Source organism: Phodopus roborovskii, unplaced genomic scaffold, assembly GCF_943737965.1.
Source record: "Phodopus roborovskii unplaced genomic scaffold, PHOROB, whole genome shotgun sequence".
In the NCBI taxonomy this organism is placed as follows: domain Eukaryota; kingdom Metazoa; phylum Chordata; class Mammalia; order Rodentia; family Cricetidae; genus Phodopus; species Phodopus roborovskii.
This window is the reverse complement of record NW_026125391.1, coordinates 9,806,398-9,820,741: the sequence shown is the minus strand read 5'-3', so window position 1 is coordinate 9,820,741 and position 14,344 is coordinate 9,806,398. Positions and strand designations below refer to the sequence as shown.

The window sequence follows — 14,344 nt, the reverse complement described above, 5'->3', positions numbered from 1 at the left end:
CTACAGTTGCTTCAATATTTCTGCAACAGTCGTTTTACCCATTGCCCTCCTTTGCTGAGACAAGGCATGCTCACCAGAGACTCCCTGTGAAGTCCATATTAAGCTTGAAGTGAGGCAATGCCTTCCTTTCATAGCCTTTCAAGTTGGACTTAAGGCTCTCACTCTGACATAATTGCTTTCAGATGACTACAAATTTGAGAAGTTTAAAGACCTTACAATGTATTCCATTAGAAGTCTGTACGTGACATTCTGGAATTTTTAATCAGTTGCTGCTTGATTTGATTTGAAATTATTGTTGATCACTTTTTACATTTCTAAAAAGAAATAATCACCATTGCCATGAAAAAAGGAAGTGAGAGTTCTATCATTCTGTCAGCCTGCAATATAAATATGTGAATCTATATTAGCTTTTTCATACTAAATATCTAAGCTACTGTGCACAAATCTGTGGGGTTGGAAATAACAGTCCCTGTTGATGGAGGTGGAAAGAAAATTTCAAAGGGTAAAATTTTATGTCACATGGTTGCCATGGAGATATGAACATCTAACTCAAAATCATGTTTTCTTTGTTCTACACAATCAAAGGGGAGACACATACCTGTCATTGCCCATGATAGCATAGAACCACCATGCCTTGGCCTCATATTACTCTCATTTTGTTTTAGATTTGGTTATAAAAAATCATCTAAGGTAATTTGTGTTACTAATGATTTAAACAGGATCCAATGTCTTGTCATTGCACTGGATGTGAAATTACATTTTAAAATTTGTTTTTCAGACCATAGATTTTGAAGGCTTCAAACTGTTCATGAAGACCTTTCTGGAAGCTGACCTCCCAGATGATTTCACTGCACACCTATTCATGTCGTTCAGCAACAAATTCCCCCATTCCAGTCCAAATGTAAAGAGCAAGCCTGCTCTCCTTTCAGGTGGTAAGTAGGTTTGCTTAGAAGTGAAGAATAGTAAACCTTGTAGCAGAGACTTGAGTATCATATCATAAGAAAGGACATTTGACTGAAAATTGTTTGTATGTTTACAATGGAATTTATACTTAATGGTGATTTTTAAAATATTCTAAATAAATAAACAACACAGATTCATTATGACTTATAATTTGGCATACAAGTCTAATTTTCTGTAATGATCTTAAGAGGCATTTTCATCAAGCTGGAATTTTAAAAAAAATTACTACACAAATATAAGTAGATATATATCTGAAAATATGATAAAAAAGGACTGATACATAGTAAATTTATAATATTCAAAATCAACTATGACATATATTATTATACACATAGGTTTAGAGCTGTGAGCTGAGAACATTTTTTATTTTTCTTACTTAGATTTTGTACAGCATGGTATTTGCTTCATTGACCACATGTAGCTTTTAATGGATGCATAGTGCATTAGTCACTATGGTTAATTAATCCAATCAGGAAAACAGGTATTTCACTGTTTTTTACCCAAGAATATAAAACATGAATTTGTTTAGTAGGTCATGGAGAACTAAAAAAGGATAGCATGTAAACTGAGGTTGCTGGAACAATACAACCTGTATGGTCCTTAGGTTGGAGGAGCAGAAAACCAGAGTCTTGCAGCTGGGACAAGCTCTCAGATAAGAGCAGTTTTGGGTGATTTAACCAAGGATCTCTTTTGTGTAGAACAACTTCCTTGGCAGCTTCTCAGATGGGAAGTTCGGTGGTAACATTAGCAGACTTGAACCTCAGAGTTCTGAATGGGTATAAGGACAGCTATGCTTTACCAATTAGTAGGAGTCTCACTGTGACTCAGATGGTGCTAACTCAAGCTGGAGATGGAACACTTTTGCTACCCAAATCCTGTGTTGTAGGATGAAATGCTAAGGTGATTATTCCAGCAAGAAGCTGACCTTGTGTGTAACATGATAATAAAACACCCAGAGACAGATATTGAGGCTCAAGCTGAAGTTCAAAGAAGCAAAGCAGGCAGACAATAGTTCTTACATCTGCCTCAGGCTGAAAGGGCTGAAAGACCTCTCCTCAGTGTGGCTGAAGAATCAATGCCTTCCTATCATGAATGTGGCTGGAGAATGAATTCCAGCTCTGAGACCCAGTTCCTGTATTAAATACCTCTGATGGGTCCTGGGGTTAAAGGCATGTGATCCCAAGTGCTAAGTGTTATGAGTAGGTTGTCCTGCCGGCCTGGTCCCACAGCCACATCAGCCCCAAATAACACACAGAGATATTATATTAGAAATAATGCTATTGGTCTGTTACTAGCATTTCTTATTGGATAGCTCTGTCTTAAATATTAACCCATTTTCATTAATATAAGAATTTCCATGTGGTCTTATCTTACCAGAGAGAGGGCCCAAAGTTCTGCTGTCCTGGTCCTACATTTTGAATCTCCTCTACCTCTCCCTGAAAACTTCCTTGTCTCCTAGTCCCTCCTATCTTGCTTTCCTATTGGCCAACAGTGCTTTATTTATTAGCCAATAATAGAAACATATTTACAGAATGACATCTCCCATCAGCTGAGATCATCTTAATGTCAGCTGTTTCTCTTAAAACTGGATTGATTTGAGTAGTCAATGTGGCCTTAAACTAACAGTGATCCATCTACCTCTTAATCCTCAATCCTGGGATTAAAGGTCTATATCACCACCACATAGCTTCTATAGCTAACTAGTTGGCTACTTTGCTATTTTGATCTCTAGTGGCTTTAATGAATCATAAACAATATATCACCACACTTTGTCCTTGTTCCCAGATTCTTGTCTCTGACAGTGTGCCTCTTGAGACCTAGAAGATATCCAGTTTACATATTGCATAGTAGTCTTATAAGATTTTAGGTATATTCTGATTCAATAATTAAATTTATTTGAATGATATTTATTAATATTTGATTCATTAAAGATGCAGCATTCTAGAAGTAATGAACCCATCATATTATAACAAAGTAAATCATTTTAGAAATTATTCCTATCCTTAAAAGCAAACCTAAAGTGATTTTTTGAAGTATGAGATTATATTACACTTGAAACTCTTTGTGTATACCTTCCAATTTTTAGCTGTATGATTCCATCTATGCCTGTTTATACTTGTGTGCTATGTCATGTGGTCTCTTCCATATTTCAGCATGCAATCTTGAGAAAGTGAGAATGAGAAAAACACTTAGGATCTTTATGAAAATCATTCGGACATTTCCAATCCCAGAAAGCTCTCAGTCCTCTATAGAGTCACCGGTTTGGAGTACCAGTCATAGCACCATGGACAGCACAGCAGTGTAATGAGAAGGGTGTGGTGCAAAGACCAGGGGTGACAGCAGGAGGATAATCCCTGTACTCTGATGATACACTTTTTAAAATTGTGTACATGGTAGAACCATCAACAGACATAAAACCCAGGCAATCTGATAACTACCCTGCACCATGACACGATGTGCTACTTCCACACAAATGGCAATACTAATTTCTTCAAGTAGAATCACATGTGGTGCCAGCTTTCTAAAATCAAGCTTCCATGGGACAAAAGTTCATTATATATGACAATGGCTAGTCATGCTTATCATAACTGGCTTCTGCCTATTGTGTTTAGTGATTTGAGTATCACTCATGTTACAGTAGCTCTAGAAAGCTCTCCACACAAGCCCCTTTGCTACTGTGTAAGTCATAATAGTTAGAACTGCATGATTTTCTTGACTGCACATATTTAGAAGAGACTGTTTCTATTTTGATCTGCAAGTAAAATTAACATGAGCAACATTGTCATTGGATTCCAAGGAAACAAAATACTTGTTTACCTGTACCCTACAAATGTGTTTGCATTAAATAAGGGAAATTGTCTTTCTAATGACTTCAGTGCTTTTTATAAAGAATTTGGATCTCTAAGTTCCTATTTGCCCCAATAACACATACTAGTCCAAAATAGGAATGTCAAATTTAATAGGAATAACATCCAAATTAGGCTCCAAAATACAGACAAATAAAGCATTATGCAGGCTTTACCTGATTTGTGATAACTTCATATTCTGTGTAGATGTACCTGAAAGCAATAAGGCTTGTGCAACTCTCATGCAGCAATAGTAAATTAATCCAAGTTCCCTTTCAAAGTATGATTCCTTATTGAAGAACTGTGTCCAGCATACTTTCTATGATCCATTCTACCCCATGTTTGTGTAACACCTTTGATATTTTTTCCTGAGGAACAAGAAACAATGGACACAATGCATAAAAGTGCAAAGACTAGGGTATCATTAGACCAGAAATTGAAAACATTTTTTTTTCTATTCCTAGGAACTTTCTTTGAAATAGTTTACCTACACAAAATAAAGTTGCATTTGGAAAATAGCAGGTTTCTTCTGAACAGAAAGTCACTGTAATGACTATGATCAAACTCATAGAACTTCATTTGTTAGAACAATCTCAACAGAAATAAGATATGTGTGTGAACTGAAAAATAAGACCTCCTCGATAAAACAGAATAAAAAAAAAAAAAAAAAAGGAATGAAGGTACTATCACCAATATACTATCCTCAAATATGATAATATTATAAGAAACTAAAATATTCAATTTTCTTTGCATAAAGATGTTAACTATCACCTTTAATCCCAGCACTTAGGAGGCAGAGGCAGGTGGATCTCTGTGAGCTTGAGGCCAGCCTGGTGTACAGAGCTAGTTCTAGGACAGGTTCCCAAGCTACAGAGAAACCCTGTCTTGAACAACAAGATGTTAACTATCATAAATAGTAACAAAGTTTTTGTATATAAATCTAACCATAATCCTAATCATAGCCATAACCATAACTGTAATCATAACCATAACCCATTCATTGACACTGTCACTGAATGCCTAATAATCTGTGTGACATTTTGTGAAATAGAGAAATTAGTTTTGTGAGAATCTGTAATGCCATCTGTTCTACATTATCTACCTTTGGCTTTGGGTATGTGGACCCCCTCCTAACATGCTGAAATAACTCTATCCTGCCACTCCACCTCCTCAGTGTGTTAGGTACCTGATGTAGCACTGCGATACACAACTTCTGATTTCCCCTCCATTCCAAGAAAATTCCCAAGTTACAGATATTACGCCATTTCTTTGTTATAAAAGTGACTCTCACACTCTCAAATGTATTGTGATCTCTGTTTCAATCCCTACAGCTTTAGTACTGAGAGAAATGTTATAAAAATGCATATTGCTACCATTTTCATATGTATTCCCTAATATTTATATAGCCTTGGTGCCTCTTTAGTTTTGGGTAGATGGGATTTTTTACCTTTTTCAATTTGTTTGATTGGTTGTGGTGTATTTTATTTTTTAATGTGGAATATTCTTGGCTATCCTGAAGTCTTTATAGACCAGGTTGGCATAGACCATACATAGAGCTCTTTGTCTCTGCCTGATGAGTTCTGGAATTAAAGGTGTGGGCCACCATGCCTGGATACACCTCTTCAGTTTTAAATCCATCCCTTGGAAAAGTTATTTGGTTTTAAGATGGCCTCTTAATTAAATTTCATTTTAAACTAGCTTTAGTTATTTATTTTATACCCCTCCTTCCTTTCCTTCAGGACCCTATCTTACACCCTGCCCAATCCCTTTGGCATCCACTCCTCTACTGTTTCTGTTCAGAAAGGGGCAGACCTACCACAGGTATCAACGAAGTCCAGCATATCAAGTTGTGCTAAGACTAAGCACCCAGTATGAGGAGAAGGTTCCCAAAAGGCAACCAAAGCATTAGGGGCAGCCCCTGCTCTACTTGGAGCCCCCCAAGCTATACACTGTCACTTGTATATAGAGGGCATAGGTTAATCTTGTGCAGGCTCCCTGGTTGTTAGTTCAGTCTCTGTGAGCTCCTATGAGCCCAGGTTAATTGTATCTGTCGTGTTTTCCTGTGAAGATCTTGGCCCTTTGATTACTACAATCCTTTCCCTCCTTCTGCAGGATTCCCCTAGCTTGGCTGTGGACCTCTGCATCTGTTTCTATCAATACCGAGATGAAGTCTCTCTCATGACAATTGGGGTACTCAGCAGTCTATGAGAATAGCAGGGCATCTTTCAGCATCATTATATTGACTTTTTTTTCCCAATCAGGTTTACTCCTATCCTAGGATTCTGGGCCATCCATCCTCTGGTTCTAGCACCCCACACAGTTTCAGAGGTGTGTACACTCTCATGACATGGGTTTCAGGCTGGAACGGTAATTGGATGACATTCCCAAAATCCCTGTGGCAACGTTGCCCCCCCACACACAACACATCCCATAGGCAAGACAGACTATAGGTCAAAGGTTGTGTGGCTGGTTGGTATCCCACTTGCCTGGCTACATTAGATACCCATTCAGGCTACATATCATCAGTTGCTATGAGCCTTGCCTAGGGTCATCCTTTTAGATAATTGGGAACTTCACTTGCACTAGGTTTCTATTCTCTCTCTCTGTCCCCCCAAATCCAATCCCTCATTTTCTCATTCCCACCCTCCTCCAGTAGACCCATAAGATCTTTTTTTTTTCCTTCCAAGGGAGATCCATGTGTCGCCTCTTGTGGCCTTCTGTTACCTAGCTGCTCTGGGGCTGTGGATTGTAGCATGGTTATAGTGTATAACTAGTATCCACTTGTAAGTGACTACATACCATATTTGTCTTTCTGCGTTTTAGATACCTCACTCAGGATGATTTTTTCCCCTAGTTTTACTCATTTGCCTTTAATTCTCATTCATGTCATTGTTTTTAAAATGTGCATACTATTCCATTGTGTAAATGTACCATGTTTTTTGTGGGTTTTGCTTTGTTTTGTTTAGGTTTTTTTTCCTTCTTGGGGGGAATTTAGGTTGTTTTCAGGTTCTGGCTATAATGAATTAAGCTGCTATGACCATAGTTGAGCATAGTCCTTGTGGTATGACTGAGCATCTTTCTGGTATATTCCCAAGAGTAGTACAGCTGGGTTTTGAGGTAGATTGTCTCCCAGTTTTCTGGAAACTGCAATATTGATTTCCAAAGTGTCTGTACAATTTTGCACTCCTGCCAGCAATGGAACAGTGTCTCCTTGCTCCACATCCTAACTAGAATAAGCTATCACTTGTATTTTTAATCTTATTCATTCCAGTAGTTGTAAGATGGAACCTCATAGTCATTTTGATTTACATTTCTCTATGGCTAAAGATGTTCAAGCATTTTAAGTGTTTCTTGACTATTTACAATTCTTCTATTGAGAAGAATTCTTTTGTATCCCATAATCCCATATTTAAATTGGATTTTTTTTATGTCTCGTTTCTTGAGTTCATTATAAATCATGGAAATAAGGCCTCTATAAGATGTGTGGTTGGTGAAGATCTTTTCTGTTTCTTTAGGTTGACAGTGTCCTTCGCTTTATAGAATCTTTTTAGTTTCCTAGGTCCCATTTATTAATTATTGACCTTAGTGTCTTTGCTACTAGTGTTCTAGTCAGGAAGTTTTCTCTTATGACAATGCATTAAATTCTATTCCCACTTTCTCACCAATCAGGTTCAGTGTATCTGGTTATATGTTGCTGTCTTTGATCCATCTATATTTCAATATGGTACAAGGTGATAGATATTGACCTATTTGCATTTTTCTACATGCTGACATCCAGTTTTGCCAGCACCATTTATTGAAGATGCTTTCTGTTTTCTATTTTATAAAATGGATTCTTTGTCAAAAAAGTAAGGTAACCCAGAGTTTATGTCTGGGTCTTATTAAGTCACCTGTTTGTTTTTCTATTACTATAGCTCTGCGGTAGAGCTTGTAATCTGTGTTGGTAATATTTCCTAATTTTCTTTTATTATTGAGGATTGTTCATTTTCTTGTTTTTCCATATAAAGTTTTTCTTTCAATATCTGTAAGGAAAGGAATTACATTGGAAATTTGATGGGGATTGCATTTAATCTGTAAATTGCTTTTGGTAAAAAGGTCATTTTTATTGTTAATACTGCCAATTCATGACAAATCCAATATGTCCTTATGATTTATCTTTTAAGTCTTGGAGAGATCAGGATTATAAGACACATGCTTAATCGCATTAAAAGCAATATACAACAAACCAACTTCAAATTAAATGGAGGGAAACTCAATCCCACTATTCACTCTCATCATATCTATTCAATATAGTAATTGAAGTTCTAGCTAGAGCAATAAGACAACAAAATTTTATAAAGGGGATACAAATTGGAAAAGAAGAAGTCAAAGTATCACTATTTGCAGATGATATGATAGTACACATAAGTGATCCCAATTCCACCAGGGAACACCAACAGGTGATAAATACATTCAGTGAAGTGAGTGGATATAAGGAAAACTTAAAAAAGAAATGAGTTGCCCTTCTATATACAGATGACAAAGCAGCTGAGAAAGAAATCAGGTAAGCAACAACCTTCAAAATGCAAAATATTGTTAATAATATAAAATATTTTGAGGGTAACTTTAACCAAGTAAATGAAAGACACATATAACAAGAACTGTAAGTCTCTGAAGGAAGAAATTGGAGAAGATATCAGAAGATGGAAAGATATCCCATGCTCATGGATTGGTAGTATTAAACTTACCTGTAAAAGTAGAATTTTACTGGTAAACCAATCAGTGATAGAGAAAAAGAACACATAGTCTCCTGATGACTCCAGACTTCTGAGATACCCTGCTCTGCTCCTTGACCCATGCAACCTAATTAAGAAAGTAATGATGTTACAGTCTTTCTCTGCCTTACTAATTCTCCATCTTTCTTCCCCATGAACTCCAATCCTCTTCTTTAGCCAGTTATTTCTAATGATTGAAGCATGGGTTGGCTACATAAGACCCTTGGCATTTGTTTTGTTTTAACATAATTAAATAAATATAATAATTCCTTGAGAATTTCAAGGAATGTATTTTATTCATACTCATCTCCACTATTTTAAGCCCTATCAAATCCACCTCTATATGGCCTCTCAATTTCCTGTCCTCTTTTATCGTCATCATCATCATCATCATCATCACCAGCATCATTATTACCACCACCACTCACTGAGAACAACTAATGCTGCCAAATATGCACGAGTGTACAGTCATTCACTAATGTATAATCAACCTACCAGGGACCACTCCTTATATAACATTGTACCTCCTTACAGAGCTATCCTCTGTCAATAGCTCTGAAATGAGTGGCTAAGTCTCCTGTATCCCCAAATTCTAACTGTTTGAATTATGAAACATTTCTTGTTCAGGTTTCTGAGCCCATTGGACATATTTTCGTTTTTTATTCATGTTTGGGTTGTGTTTTGAGATATGGTCTCACTGTGTAGACCTGAATGACTTCCAAATTATTTATTATATATAATAAACTATGTGAGTTTTTGGAAGTGAACCAAGGGTAAACAAGGTCTCCTCACACTCAAACCACACAGACATTAATATGTGTTTGACACTGAAGAAGTAGTCAGCATATAAAATACAGTGTTCCATCAACTGATAGCAATAATTTTTTATTGATGAAATAATCATAGAAACTGATACATAATTGCTCTAGGAAAAAAATCTAAGAATTTCTAGCCATTAAGGATGTCCTTTATTTACACAAACCATTGCATGTGTCACACTGCTTTGCACCAGCCTCACTTTTCTAATTGTTAATAGTAGCGGTAGCTGTAATTTTCACTTATTTGACATCAACAAATATTTTATGTTGCCACCAACAAAACTTAGATCTCCAAGTCTCTTACTCATGCCAGATAAGGAAGTGTTCTCTCTAGTTATAATTACTAAGTGGATTTTTCAGTTTTAAAAATACTCTCTTGCCCGAATTTTCTCCATAAATTAAATCTTCAAACTGTAAACATTAAAATATTCTCTTATTTAATTTACTCTTTGCAGAATAAAATATTAAAATGTGTATCTTAATAATTGAATGTTAAATAATAGTATTATCATAATGTTTTGTACTCCCATGTTCAAAAAGATATTCAGGGTTTGTAATATATTAATAAAGGTAAATAAAATAATACAGTTGGTGCTGCAGAAACCCAGATCAGTCTTCACAGCCCTTACCAGGGACTTGTTGCAGTCCTCTCTCACAGTAGGAAGAAAATGATCACAGTCCTGAGAGATTGCTTCCTTCCCATATGCCCAATGCTCTATTGCAGCAGAAGTTGGAATCTGCTTTCATCAGTAATTTCATGTCACTACTCAAGAGCTATTTAAATGCTCAGTGGCAAATGCCTTGTGTATTAATTCAGATTTGTGTTTTTAAGCAGCATGCAGGTTTTATATCTGTCTTATAACCCATTTCACCATAACCAACTTTGCTAAAAATTGGACAAACATATGAACACGTATAATTACACGTGTACACTCACAAATGTACAGTATTACAATGGCTGTTACAAAGCATGGTCAAATGGAAGATGAAAATTTAAAACTCTCAGCTGTGTCCAGGACTCCCTATTTTCTTCCAAATGTCTATGGACTAACTGATGTACTCTTAGATCATTTACTGAGAGTCAGAGACAGATTCTCTCTCTCTCTCTCTCTCTCTCTCTCTCTCTCTCTCTCACATCATAAACAAATTTTCCTTTTATTTAAATTTTTTGTATATCATACATTCTGAAAGACAAGCCATAAGTTTAAACAGTACTATTTCAATTGCATTCGGTGAGTCAATGTGCGGACTATGGGCAAATGGGAATTATGTTCCCTAATAAATAGTTTATTATTTTATTATTATTATTTATATCCAGATAACAAGGAATAGGCATCCATATTTTAGTGAGGTCAGGTACTCTGTAGCTCACGCTCAAGCTCACCCATGATACTCTACCTCATGGGCACTGGTATTACAAGTAGATGCCACCATGATCAGCTTTAGTCAACTTTTAATTATGTGCAAAGAATCCTTGGGGCTTGGTAGTTGAACAGTATCTGAATCTTTAAGTTCCAGGTGAAGGGAGAGATTGTGTCTCAATATACACAACATAAAATATTTAGAAAAACATTGGATGTCAGTTTCTGGCCTCCATATACACACCATGCATGGCAAAATACAACAAGATAGCTACTGACTACTGGTAGCTACTCAAATTTAAATGAAGCAAATGTCCATTTTCACTCACTACCTTGTATCTAGTCAAAATCACTATGTAGTTTACGCTGTTGTACTAATGAGTGGAACTTTAGAACATTTTTACTGTTGTTAGAGTTTAATTTTGTTTTGTTTGTGAAAGAGTCTCATTTTGTGTAGCTGATCCTGCCTTTAAACTTTGGGTCTTCTAGTTTCTAGCTCTCAGGTGTCAGCTGGAATTGTTGGACCATAGTGGTACAGATAGATCTAGCTTTTAGCCTTCTGAAGTGAACTCTGAATTAAGTGGAATATCTTTAGTAGTTTACTTCCATGAAGTTTTGTGAGCAGCAATTAACTTTAATCACTGACTTTTTACCTCTACATCTCCAAAACAGAACTATGGGTTCAAATAAGACCACTCTGAAAACTGTTGGACACAGCAGCCCAAGGCCTGTTAGTATCATTCCTTCAAAATGATCTCTGTGCTCCTACTTACATGAGCCTATATTTCTTGTCATCTGCTACTTACTTAAGACTCTATAATTGGTATTGCTTTTCCATGTTCATGTAGATGAAAGCAGAACACATGTCAGGATTTGTTTAGCCTCAGACACTACTAGGAATTATGACGTGTCATGTTTTATTTCTTTTTATTGATGAGCCTCTTTTGCTTCTAGTCTTTTCTGGTACAAAGAATAAAAATAACTATAATGTTATTTTAGGACAAGTATATTTGGTAGTTTAAAAGGTTAAGTGTCAGAATAATAATATATATGACAGTACTGTGTCAAGTGTATTTATTTGCCTATCCATGACACTAACCATGGTCATAAATATGGCTGCAATACATTGCTTTATAGGAGAGATGAATGTCTGCATATTAACAGAATAAAAAAAATAAAACCACAATTTCTAGTGTTTCATTGTAGATTTAGAAACATAAGTTATGATAGTAATTTTGCACATTTCTTTTGTAATGCTTAAAGAAATAGTGGTGCCTTTGTCATTATCTAAAACAGAATGGTTTTAAAAACAATGCAAACTGAAGTAAAGGCATTTATTTAATGTATATTAGAAATTCATGTGCTAACTGGGCCTACTGTGGAAAGGTTGTGACCTAGCTAATTGCTTTAGAGATAGAATATGGATTATCAGGAGTTTGAGGCCTATCTCAGTAATCTAGCAAGCTAGACAGCCATCCTAGGCTACATTGTCTCAAACAAAACAAAATGAAACAACCAAATAAATGAAAACAGGCAAAACAAGCAAAGGGACAAAGCATTTAATAAGTACTGAACCTTGAGAGGCGGAGGAGATGACTCCAGCTTTATATGCTTGCTCTGCAAGCATGGGAATCTGAGTTTGATCCCCAGCCCCCATATAAATGATAGGCATTGGTGTGCCTCTGTCAGAGGATCAGAGACAGGAAGATCCTTGGGACTTTCTAGCTATCCAGTCTAGCTGAATCTGTGAACCCCTGGTGTAGTGAGAGTCTCTCTCTCTCAAAGAATGTACTGGGAGACATTGGAGAAGACAGCTCATGTCAGTTTCTGGCCCCCACATGTATATAAACACAAACTTTTAAACACACACACACACACACACACACACACACACACGCACACACACTTTTGAGCCTTGATGTTAAATTAAATGTATTCATTATGAGGATCATTTTAAGCCAGGTGGTGAGTCATAAGTGCTCACCTAGCATGTCTGGGGTCCTGAGATTGGTCCTTAGAAAGAGACTGAAGAAACAAGTTACAAAAACAAATCCTTTTAGCTTTTTCCAGAATGTGAATGTGTCTAGATGAGAATACAGTGAAAGCCATGCTATTGCAGAATGTAGTAGTAGGCATCACTTAATTTTACTAATGTCGTCCTTATAATTACAACTCTGGGAAAAATGTTTATGAATATATATATATATGCACATATGTGCACATGATGACATCATTCAAAAATACCCTTGAAGTAAAAATTATTTATTCCTGATAAAATTAGTGAACTTTAATTATAATTCTTACTTTTCTGGTGGTTTTCTTTTGTATTACAATAAATGTGTATAGAACATAGTTATAAAAATGTATGAATATGTAGCGCCTCTGTGTGCACTTTCTTCATTTTTATGGTAAAGCATTTAAAGCCATAAAAGTAAGGCAAGTGGGAGAAACTGAATGTTGATATCAATCACACGATATGCAGAGCTAAATACAATCACTTGAAGCAAAAGAAACAGCTTTTGTGTTACTTGGTCTTCATATTCACTCTCAAAAAATGTAAAAGGAAAGATACTGAACTATATATTGGGAGACATAAGTGTCATTATTAATGGGAAATAGAATGTGGGCCTCTGCTTCTTCATCAGAGGGGACTCTACTCATCACACAATTGAGGAGCCCTGGTCTAGGGAGCAGCCACTTAACCAATTAACCAGCCAATACTGGTTAATGCAAACTTATTAAAAGGGCATTTGGGAAGTCTAAAGTAGAAGGAAATAAGAGGAAGTACCCCCAGCTAGATTTAGGTAAAGACAGTAAGATTAAAGGCTATCCTATAAAAGTGTCCTTTATAAAGAAAGAATGAGACACAATGCCTGTTTTTGGAAACTGAAAATATGAAGGAATGATTTTATTCCCTAAGTGAGTGTGCTAGTGTTAGGGAGGCCTTGGGAATAGAAATAAACCTGTTTGATAAGCACTTTCTTTGATAACCACTTCAAGTTTATTCAATCCTATGGTGGCTAAATAAAGGTAGTATCCAGTTATTGGAATGTTCCTCAATGCAAAAAGAAATGATTAACTCATGTCCTTAGACTAACAAAAAATGGAAAAGCTATTAAATGAAATAAGCTCATTGAAAAACTATCTACCATACACTTACTATTAAATGATATTCAGTTACTATACTCTAAAATATTTAAATGCCAATATATTCATTGAGACTGAGAAATGTTGCTTTAACTTTGGCACCATGGTTGTGCCCTAATAACCTGCTATTTCAGCTTCCAATTGCAACTCTGCATTGATTCCATAAGTAACATGGGTAATAGAATTCCTATGTCAGTCACTGTATTAGAGTCCTATTGCTGTGATAAAACATCATGACCAAAAAGTAAGTTTGGGAGGAAAGTGTTTATTTACACGTCAATATCACTGTCCATGATGGAAGGAAGCCAGGGTAGGGACTCAAATGGGGCAGGAACCTAGGCAGGAGCTGATGCAGAGGGCATGTAGGGGTGCTGCTTTCTAGCTTGCTCCACATGGCTTGCTCATTCTGCTTTACTATAGAACCCAAGACTAGCAGCCCAGGGATGGTACCATTC

General features: G+C 36.2%; 1 protein-coding gene across 1 annotated transcript in view; it reads left to right on the top strand.

Annotated features, from left to right (window-relative positions):
* The window catches only part of Dgkb (diacylglycerol kinase beta), a 702,490-nt gene that overhangs the window by 196,107 nt on the left and 492,039 nt on the right, over positions 1-14,344 (top strand). Inside the window, exon 5 of the mRNA XM_051175084.1 lies at positions 779-932. Within this exon, the coding sequence (XP_051031041.1) occupies positions 779-932 (154 nt within the window). The remainder of the gene's footprint in view (positions 1-778; positions 933-14,344) is intronic.